General features: G+C 38.5%; 1 protein-coding gene across 1 annotated transcript; it reads left to right on the top strand.

Moving 5' to 3' along the window:
• Positions 1 to 1465: 1465 nt before the first annotated feature.
• Positions 1466 to 10851, top strand: LOC136410174 (epidermal growth factor receptor kinase substrate 8-like). The gene is made up of 8 exons (XM_066392205.1): positions 1466 to 1659; positions 5412 to 5696; positions 6199 to 6348; positions 6463 to 7494; positions 7549 to 7683; positions 7866 to 7962; positions 9930 to 10411; positions 10477 to 10851. The coding sequence occupies exons 2-8, from the start codon at positions 5436 to 5438 to the stop codon at positions 10576 to 10578; spliced, it is 2259 nt and encodes a 752-aa protein (XP_066248302.1). The 5' UTR covers positions 1466 to 1659; positions 5412 to 5435; the 3' UTR covers positions 10579 to 10851.
• The last annotated feature ends 344 nt before the right edge of the window (positions 10852 to 11195 follow it).

Here is an 11195-nt window from a genome sequence, read left to right as displayed (position 1 = left end):
GTTATTAAACTCTTCATAATGGAAGTAAAAGGAAGAAGAAAGTAAACGAAAAAGTGAAGTACTGTTTAATTATCGCTGAGTATTGGCTTATAAGGTAATTGAGAGCTTGCGTAGGAGAGTGGAAGCAAAGAAAAAATAGTAGACACTATTTGGGACGTATATTGAACGTGCACCTTTATTTCCTTTCCTCCTACACCACAGTGCAGATTATAGGCTGAAAATGGAATTATAAACAAACGATTTAAATAATTATTGTGGCTTAGGAGAACGAATCCACGTCTCCGAAAACTTCATTCTCACTGTCACGTGTTGCGATACACATGTTGCTATAGAGTCTCTGCTATTAGGTACGAATTTGTCTTCCAATTACTTAAAAAAATAAAACAAAAAAAAGTTTAGTGAGTTAAGATCTGGACTTCGCGGCGGCCACAGACGCTTACTACCCCGACCAACGCATCGATGTGGCAAATTTACATTAAAGAACTCCCTTACATGTAGTAAATAGGATAATGAGCAGGGGCTATCTTGCATACACTAAAAACATTTCCTTAAGATTAGAGGAATAACCTCCAAAATTCGAGTTAAGGCGTTCGAGTAACGTTTTCCGTTTGGTTTTGCCGGAAGTTCTACTGATCGTAAAATGCCACATCACACATTAATTGAAAACTCACCTATGGGGTACAGAAATTTGAAAAATTCTGGGGGGTTTTGCCCGTAGATGTGCATTGCGATACGTTGAAAAATTTGAATTCACCAATTGTCAAGATTTCCCATGACGTTGGAGATACAGCTTCGTTAGATGTGCAATTAACACATATTAGAACTTGAATTGCACTAATGCGAAGATTTCTCTAGTTGCTAAAGTGTACACCCCTGATTCCTTCAAATCAACCAAAACGGGAGCCTGCTCATTTGAACATCATTTTGGGCATGGGCACCTGTAAACTACCTATCATCGATCAAAAAAAGTAGTATGTGCTAATGCTTGAAGCAAGTTCGCATAAAATCATTAGAACATGCGCAGTACGTCTCTAGTTCACATGTACATACTAATGTTTCAAGTGTCTACTTCACAAGTAAAGTACCTGATACCTTCGCGAAGCATGAGCAAATATCACTTTTTATGCATGCGACCCTCGTTATTTAGACAGTACGTGTGATATCACAGAGTTCAGAGGGTGGACAGAGACCTTAAAGCTGGTTCGTGCAGCCACCGGAAACTGATGAATTATTGAACTTTTTCATGGGCAAAGATCTTCCCTGGCTGCAAAACGCATCCATCACGCTCGAGAAGCAACAATTTAAATCAATCTTTTTAGATACGAATAATGTTATGACTCGCAGTACTTCTCAGGTAATTAATTCACGTCGTTAATATTTGAACGGAACTCGTATAGCAGTACGAGCAGTACAAACAACAGGTAAACGTTCTCATTTTTCTACGCATGTGCGAAGCCATATAGAATAATCAGTTACTTGTACCTGCCAGGTAAAATATTAAGCAGCGAAGCTTTTCTGTTGGTACTGCCCATAGTACCGTTTAGTATTTCGTCTATTGTGTATTTCGAAAAGGACGTCATTTGTGTTCCGGGACGACTAAATGGTTAATACGGAGTAGATTACGGAGTATCATACGGAGTGGAATAGGAGACTGGACACGTAAGTTTACACGGGAGAAATCTCTTGATCGACTGTTACTTCTAATAGCTTGTTTGTGCTTCTCGCCATAGTGGTTTTGGTGTAAATGGTTTAGGAATTAATTTCCATCAAGTGAGGATCGTTTCTGAGGTTTTTCTAGTGATTTGGGTTATTAGTAAATTCGACAGATATTTAGGTTCAGTGCTGCGTGGGGCAATTAGCCAGAAAAATCTGATTTACCACCGAAAAACTCGCTCACAGCCATGAGACGAGCTTACGCAGCCCCCCCCCCTCACCCCCCCCCCCGCATTTCTCAATTAATTTCATACCGATTTAAGCAAAACCATCAGCAAACATGCAAAAATGTCGCTTCCGACCAACATTCCACAGCTCATTCCTCGCATTCCAATCTTATGTGCTTTTAGGTGTGGCGCACAAGTGCTCAGGGAGTACCATCGGATTTAAAAAAGTACCTTTTCGTGGGTCTCCCATATGTCCATTTGACCATTCTGCATTTTCAAATTAAGGTTAAACGTTGCTTTTGGAGATTGTGAGTGAATTTTCCACATCACGCTCCTTTTTGAGATCAAACTCGTGGAAATTCTTGTCATTAAAATCCGCAGATCTATCGATTATGTCCCACTAAAAATTATTGTCATATCAAGGCGATTCACTTGAGTTATCGGCCTTACCAGTAATGGAATTTTTAAAAACGAAATCCAATTGTGCTAAGTAGAACACAGCACCCACCGAGTTAATCTAATCGTTGGGAGCATGATGTAGGCACACTTAACAAGGCTCCCTTACAATTGTACTGTTGGAATAATCGTAGTCGATTTATCACCTTTATCTTTACCTCTCTATCGTACGTACTTTAGCAGTTATCGGTAATAACAAAAAGTATTACAATTCAACCAAAAAATTATTGATATGGAGGCAGTTGATGAGGCAGAAGTCCCTTTTCCTCCTTTTTTCTGCCTGGGCAGTAAAAATGTTTTTTTTTAAATATTTATTTCAAGGCTCCAATTCCCCAAATCTCAAGGCAAACTTATGTAACTTGCGGATCTATAGCTCAAAATTTGAGGCCCATGTTCAAACACATTTCATCACGGTCAAAACTGTACAACGCACCGACGTGCGTACACAGAACTGGGACATGGAATCCCAGGTTGGGTCATTACTGGTTTCGTGCCTGTTGACACTCATCAGATGGCCGTAGGCAAATGGTCCTAGTACAAGATACCGTTTAGAAAGAGACAAAATGAAACGATAACTACTCCGAGGAGCAGTGATGCGACTGCGACCTACACTCTCACTCGCACTCCCAGCCACAATCACAGCACACTCACATTAATCCTCACTATCACAGTCATATTCAACACATCAATAATAGGACATTTACGCTAATCTTCGCTATCACGGTAACATTCCAAACCTCAATAACAACACACTCACAATTGTAACATACATATCTTCCTCGTTTATTAATGAAGATAAAATGATGCGGTTTTCGATAACTGTTACGTTTTTTTTTGTGACGAGCTCATAGTATAATAACAGATTTTATAACAAGCATGGAATAGATAATATCACGCAGAAGATAAAAGCTTATTGTCCGAGACGATCGAAAGGTCCACGGGTTTGCAAGCGCAAGATATACGAAATATTCCATACAAGTTTTAGACTTTAGTGTCTCTAAAGTGGCAGAAAGAGGTACTGCACATGTTTATTGCAAAAAAATATATGGGGTGTCTCACTGAAATGTGGCATTGCCTAGTGATGTTTTTCTTCTATGTATAAATGGGGTTCAAAGTCGCTTGCACACCCTGAGCCATATGCCATTCGTCTTCAGAACGCAAGCACGTCCAAACCTTAAATTTGTCCACTTCTCAAATTTAAATTTCTTAAAATTTTCTTTACTGTCAGTACCTTTTATATTGTTTTTGCATCAACAGGCAACATCATTGCCGTAAGTGAACTGCCTAACTGAATAATTGATAAAAATATGGTAAAATTATCAAAAGCACAAACAAGTATTCATGCCTCTCTACTCATCAATATCTAACAGCTTATACACAATGATTCAAGATATTGATTGGGTATCGTAATAAATAGGCACTGATTATCTCTGATATGTGAATGGTGTTTTTTATCAGTTCCATTAGTGTAAATTAGAGTTTTTTTCCAGCTTGCAATGTGACTTAAAATGCCACGAAAATCAGTTTATGAAATAGTTTTAGTGGATCTAACACGAATATCCTATGTAAGCGTATACTGGCTTAATTTCAAAATAATAGGCTACAATTTCTAATCATCTGCTGGTTAAATTCACGTATATGTGTGGCTATTTAGTGGATTTAAATGTTTCTTCTGTTTTCACGTATAATTGATCTACTTTATACAAGGCAAGCCATTAGAGAGCATTTTTTGGTTCTTAATGATATTTTTATGAGGCTTTTAACTGCTATAATATACGGCGTTCAAGGCTACATATCTGCGTTGTATGCAAGGTGACTGTTTTTCTGGGCGAGCGAAGGAATCTCGGAAACTATTAGAGTGACGAAGTCATTTAAATGCAGTAGCAAATTATGTATATCTTGGAGAAAACTTTTTTCGCGCTTTAAAACAGCACCCTTAACCTCATAGCAATTGTTCAATATGGCGTCTTTTTTTGACTTCAATTTTCAAAATTAAACATGGCGTGAACGATTATGGCGTTTTTTTCCTTATAACGCCAAGTCAGCCATGAATTTTCCAAAAAAAAACCGATATGTCCTAAGTTGATCAAGGTTCATCAACGATTGCCCGAACCTTATTGCTCAGTACTTGATAGTATTTATTTATGTCATTCATTGTTTTTGTGGTTTACATCACAGTATTAGCTAGACATATTTAAACGATGATGTGGCCCAGAAAGTGATACGCAGTTCAACACAACATACCTCCATATGCTCATTATCAACGTGTAATCAAATAATATTAATAATAACGTAATCTAATCTGGAAAATAATGCTTTAATTTAACATGAGTCATAACTTCATGAAAGATGAGTAGTAAAGGCGCCTAAAGAGTACAGTTCCTATGGATACTGACTGACGTTCTTAAATTGAATAAGTTCGACAATTCCTGAGACAAAATAAAAATGAAAATTAGCTGCACTGAGAGAAGGGCCAGCCTTAGCAAGTCTGGTGCTCTGGGCGAAATTTTTAATCACCACCCCCTTATCCCCGAGAGAACCCCCCGACCAGCAAAGTCCGCTGGTCATCCTGGTTTGCCGCCCAGTATCTTGATTTACAATCTAAATCTTTTACATGTCGAGGCTGTGCGTTATTCTCGAAGCTTACTCAAGATAAATTTATTCAAGGGATTATTGAGCTAAAGATAAAATGTTTCACTTTGGGTGTCTAATACGTTCAGTAATTGAAGTAATGTTTATTAATATGTTGATGATATCAGAACAATAGCATATCTAGTTTCAATTTAACTGATTTGTTATCCACAGAATTCATAGCAATAAATCACATTATAGATAACGCGATATCTCGACAAGAATGATTTTAAATTGTTTTGCTAACGTGAGCAGCCTTACAGGTAAGGTCGCTTTTATATTATGTATGTACCCGACCCTTTATGTAAGTTCCTTCTTTTCTTCTTCCTAAATCTCTTCGTTTAAACAATCGCAACCTTTTATCTTCTATAAACATTCCATCAAGTCTTACTTATTTGCTTGCTCACCCGCTTTTCTTCTTACTGTTACTTTGTAATTTTGCAGATGAACTAGCCAGGTAGCAGCACCATGGCGTATAGAAATGGTTATTCCCGGGACAGCAGAGACCTGGACAGGGACAGGGACAGGGACATGAGAGGAGACAGCAAGCCCCCGGTACACATCATTGAACATCTCGCAACCTTCAGTATTTCCCAAGAAATGGGGATTCTCTATCCCATAGACGGTATGAGGAAACTGCGGCAGATGGAACAGACGAACGGGATTTGGTCGCAAAAAATGCAGCTGTGCTTGGATCAGTCATGGGTTTTAATCTTGGATGAATCAGGCGTAAATATCGTTCCTTGAGTTTTTTCGAATCACTTCGAAAGTGGTATATGGTATGAGTAACCACGAAATAGTCAAAAAACCGTATTTATAATGGGTGTAACATATCATCGTGGGGATATTTCAAGGGGCGATGATGCTCTGCAAAATAACAACAAAACGCTAATAGGCCCATGGTGGAAAACGCATACGAACGCGTACAAAACATAGAATAATAGATGGTTAAAAAACACAATACCCTGTATACGGCTACCACCATTTTGTTGTAGAGGGGCTTAAAGAAAATAGCTGTGCGAAATTTCAAACATTTAACGCAAGACCTACATGAGAAAAACGGAAAATATGAGAAAAAAATGTGAAACTTTGCCACCCTGTATATAGAAAATGGTGCATTTTTGACCTCAGGTCTATTAGCATTTTTTTATTATTCCGCAGAGCAGCATTATCCCCTGAATTACCTCCATAATGACATGTTACGCCTTGTATAGCTTTTCTTTTGCTTTAGGCCATAGTAGAGAAATTCCCGGCCACTGCAATTCAAGATCCCACAGCATTCATGAGCACCGAACCAATGGACATGTATAACAATATTCTAGTATTCATAATAACGGATCAATCGTCACATCCACCAGAAATGCAGATGCACATATTTCAGGTAGGTAGCACCTACAACGTTACACATTACTCATATGCAATTGCTCTTTTTCAATTGCAATAGCATGAATCACACTATTTCATATGCCTTACAAGTACCTGGTTATTGTCGTAGTGCCAAAGCATATCCGCCCAGGACTTAGTCGAAGACTTGAAAATGCTCAGGCTGGGGAAGACTCCTAACAGAAGCCGTCCAAGTAGCATCCCACCCCCTACACACAAATCCCCACAACCCATAGTGAACCCATCCCGGGACCATTCTAGAGATTTCTTCAATCAACGATCGGATTCGGAGTTGACCGAGATCAATGATGACGCTAGTTCCACCACTAGTGAAAAATATGAAAGAGACGTGACGATCCTCAATCACTGCTTTGATGATATTGAGAAGTTCATTGCAAGGCTACAGCACTCCGCAGCCGCTCATAAAGAGTTGGAAAGCAAGAGGAGGAATCGCAGGAATAGAAGGCGCGATATGGGCGATGGGATGTTGACTATGAGGGCCAAGCCACCTCCAGAGAAGGAGTTTATAGATATTTTCCAAAAATTCAAGTTGTCCTTCAACCTGTTGGCGAAGTTGAAGGCTCATATACATGACCCCAATGCCCCTGAATTAGTCCATTTTCTCTTTACTCCCTTGGCATTGATTGTAGAATCAGCCCATGACTACTACTTTGACCAACACATTCCGCAGAACGTTGTAGCTCCACTGTTAACACGTGACGCTATAACTTTACTAATGAATTGCGTCACGAGTAAAGAAACTGAGCTGTGGCACTCGTTGGGCAATGAGTGGCAGGTACCAAAGGAACAATATCGAGGTCATGTGCCATCTTACCATCCAGTGTTTATGGACGGCTGGTCCCCGGAGTATCCAGTTGACGAGCCAGATATTGCGGACAAGAACTATGTTCCAGAAGATGATGACTCTGATAGCAATTTCATACCTCCCATCGGGGAAAGCACGGCCAAGAGTGATATTTCCTTGGATTCGATAGAGATCAAGGAGGATAAAGGTTTTGGAATTGGACAAGAAAGGTTTTTGGAAGATCTTCAAAACAAGAATGCTAATATCGTCCAAGTCACGTATCCAAGAACTGCTAATAACGACAAAGAGTTGACCGTGGTGAGGGGGGAATTCTTGGAGGTGAGCTCATTTTGAGCAAGCTCATTAACCGGTATGATAATAACTCTGTTTCAGATTTTAGATAGCAGTAGGAAATGGTGGAAGGCCAGAAATAGCAAAGGACAAGTAGCCCACGTACCGAACACCATAGTAACACAGTACCACTCAAGCAAATTCAGTCCTCAACTGCGGGCACCAATTCATAGAGAAGTAAACAAATTGCTTAAGCATATAGGGTGTCTGTTGGTGGAGCTCAACCATAAAGATCTAGGATGCCATGAAAGATATGAGATGGCTTAAATTTCGCATCTTTAAGGGTACCGAGATCGTGGCGAAGCTGCAGAAACGGACACTCTGTATACTGTGTGTCATATTTATGCAAAAAATTTTAGGAGTCTCCCCCCAATTCGCGATACCCAGGCCAAAGTTCTAACGATGATTACAGGATTCAAACCAAGCCAGCAGAGTCCGTAAGAAACGAAAGGATTGGTAAGAAAGGAGAATTTCGATATTTTTGAATTAGGGACTTATTGTGTTGTGTCAATGTTGTCAACAATCTTATGTTCGTCTGCGTTTAGGTTTTTAGTTAACTAGGATTAGGGGAGACTTAACCAAATATGTTTTTAACCACAGGTAACCTTTATTGGATGTATTTTATATTTTTGTCAGCTGTGTCTGTCGTTATCAATTATGTTTTTGTGCCTGTCTGACATAACTCATATACGGGGGGTGCAAAAAGTATTCGCACACCAACAAAAATATTTCTTTTTTTACTCACCTGAAGGTTTTAATTTCTGGATTGCTAGTGAGCTCTGGGTACTAAATAATTTAACTGCAGTATCATTAATCAACATGCCTCGAAAAGTGTCCGAATTTAGTCTTGACAAGCGTAACCTAATCGTTGACCTCCATAAACAAGGAAATTCGTTATGTGAAATTGCTAAAAGTGTAAAAAAAACTCACAGCAAATAAAAAAAATCTTCAATTAGGGCTGCAAAACTCGCATCGGATCTTGAAAATGCTTGCTGGCTTGAGAGTATCTGCCCGAATTGTTAAAAATACCCTAAAAGAGGCTGCATTCTACGGCAAAGTAGCTAGAAACAAATCTGGGATTAATAAAACCAATCGTAAATCGCACGAATAGAGTTAAATTTGCAAGCGAGCGCATGAATAAGTTAATGCGGTCGTGACGTCAAGTAATCTTTTCAGATGAAAGTAAATTTAGTATTTTTAAATCAGACGGACGTCATTACGTGTGGAGAAAACCTGAAGAAGCTCTGAAAAAAAACAGTATTTAAAGCCCACTGTGAAGCATAATGGCGGCAGCCAAATGGTTTGAGGTTTCTAGGAGGTGTTGGAAACTTTCATTTTATTGATGGAATTATGGAGTGGTTTATATACCGAGATATTTTAAGTCAAAATCTGGAGCGAGGGGCCATTAAGTTAAGAATTCCCGACGCTTATTGGTTTCAACGAGACAACGAATGGCTATTATATCCTCACTTATTAAAAAGGCCTCCACACTCCCCAGACCTCAATCCCATTAAGCGCTTGCGGTCACACTTAGAGATAAATTAGGAAACGTGATATAACGCGCAAAGACGCTTTGCGAAAAGTTCTTCTTAATTCCCCAAGAGGTCACTGAAAATCTGGATTCTCCAATACAATGATGATTCTACAGTGTTATTGATTCCAATGGATACCCAACTAACTATTGATAGACGTATTCTTGTTTATTATTCGATTACGTCTGTCCTATTGCAGTAGATATACAAATACTTTTTGTACCCACTGTATAAATAACAGTCCGAACAAATTTTATTCTTGTTAAAAATTGATTTTTTTCTATGTTTACATTTATTCGTATTAGGGGAATATATTTAGTAATATTAATGTTTGATGCATGTCTGGTGAAGACTCGGTACCACATTACATATAATAATCTATTAACTTCTTAAGGTCGTATTGTATATAAAACCCATGCAATATGATGTGGATATAACTTCAGTGTTCAACAAGCATTCCGTTTAGAATTATAATTTGGACCACCAGTAAGTTGTATACAAACAATAAAGTAAATTTTTAATTTAAAAGGTTCCCGTATGTGACTTTTAATGATCATAAGTAGCTATTTTAGTCCTAAATGTGCATGCTTCATTGTTGTGGTGCTATTAAACACTAAAACTGCAGTAGTACGATCAAGGTGGTCCCAATGAATTTTATATTCGTACATAGTTCTTCCCAAAAAAAATGGAATCTTCCAAACCGTAAGCGGTACGGGATCAGTGTCTCAATCGAAATGTAGATTACAGGTGCAAAATTCGCACCTTAAATCCATCCTTATCATCAAGTGATTGTGCCTGTTGTTTGTCGACGTTCTTGTTCAACTGTCGCAGCGGTACTTGCACAACTAAGCCCTCCCTAAATTTAATAATACAGTAATTATCACGTTTTAGAAACACAACCACAACCGTCTCCTAAATTACCCGCGCCACCTACAGAACCTCCAGTTCCTGTTCCTCCCCCTCCTCCTCCAGCTGAACCATTACCTCCTCCCCCACTCCCACCAACAGCAGATCCTCCGAAGTCTGAATTAAAGAGGACCATCTCTCGGCAGTCCATAGCTTCAGACATCACTGATGCCATGCATGTGGAGCTACACAGCGTCTTAACGTTAATGAGGCTGAAAGAAAAGCAAAGAACACCTCTCGACATCAAATCTACTCCGGAGACTTTTATAAACCAGAGGAGTAACCCGAAGGAAGTGCAGAACTGGTTGAAAGCTAAAGATTTCGATCAGGCAACGTGCAATAAGTTTAAAGGGGTATCGGGTTACCAACTTCTCGATATGAACAAGCTGGAATTGGAAAAGGCTTGTGGGGACAAAACTGGGAGTCGGCTTTATTCATTTTTACTTGTGCAGAAGTCTGTTAGTGGGGTAATAATCTATGAAATTGTTGCTCTCCATGGGGTCGGTATTTCACGAATTATTTATGGTTTTAGTTCAAAACTTACCGAAGCTCAGAGTTGCAGAAACTATTAGCAAAGCAGAGGCAGAAGATAGAAAATAAATCAGAGATTGAGGATTTTGATGACTCTAATTGACGTACAAAAATATTTTATCATAATATTTACTTTAAATATATTTCAATATGCCTAGCATCTTCCTGAATTTAGTGTTATTTGTGTAAAATGATAATTATAATTGTGATTAATACTTAAGGTTATAAAATAGGACTAATTAATCTTCTAGGTACCCACTGAGATATTTTAAGCATCCCTTATATTTTACTGGAATGATTTATATTCGTATGTAAATTATAAGGGTTATTTATGTGTATTTTATGGATGAACTAGTATTTATTTTTCATGATACAAGTGTCAACTTACCTACCTTTCAAGGCATCTACTCTGTAAATATCAAGATAAGAATTGGTGCAGATATTGTGTGATCATGTGATGAAGACGTAAGATTACACATGTGTTCAAAGTTTATATGGTTTTGGCTGGAATGCATTAATTTTTTGAAGAAGTTTATGTAAACACGTGATCAACCTTGAGCAACAGCCTCGTGAACTTGTTTTGCAATAAATCATCGAGAAAGATACTTCAATGCTCGTGGATTGATTCTGTATTGTTATAATTTTAACAATTTCGCGAATTTTAATACAAGTCTTCCTGACACTTTCACTAATAACAAATATTGAAAATCGGTGAAGGAC

Source organism: Euwallacea similis, chromosome 8 (assembly GCF_039881205.1).
Source record: "Euwallacea similis isolate ESF13 chromosome 8, ESF131.1, whole genome shotgun sequence".
NCBI lineage: Eukaryota > Metazoa > Arthropoda > Insecta > Coleoptera > Curculionidae > Euwallacea > Euwallacea similis.
The sequence above is the reverse complement of the archived record's forward strand: the minus strand, read 5'-3'. Positions and strand labels throughout refer to the sequence as shown.

Coding starts and splice junctions, on each gene's coding strand:
- LOC136410174 (XM_066392205.1), top strand. CDS start 5,436: ATGGCGTATAGAAATGGTTATTCCCGGGACAGCAGAGACCTGGACAGG. Junction 7,684..7,865: donor GGGCACCAATTCATAGAGAA/GTAAACAAATTG, acceptor AAAAAATTTTAG/GAGTCTCCCCCCAATTCGCG. Junction 10,412..10,476: donor TGCAGAAGTCTGTTAGTGGG/GTAATAATCTAT, acceptor TTATGGTTTTAG/TTCAAAACTTACCGAAGCTC.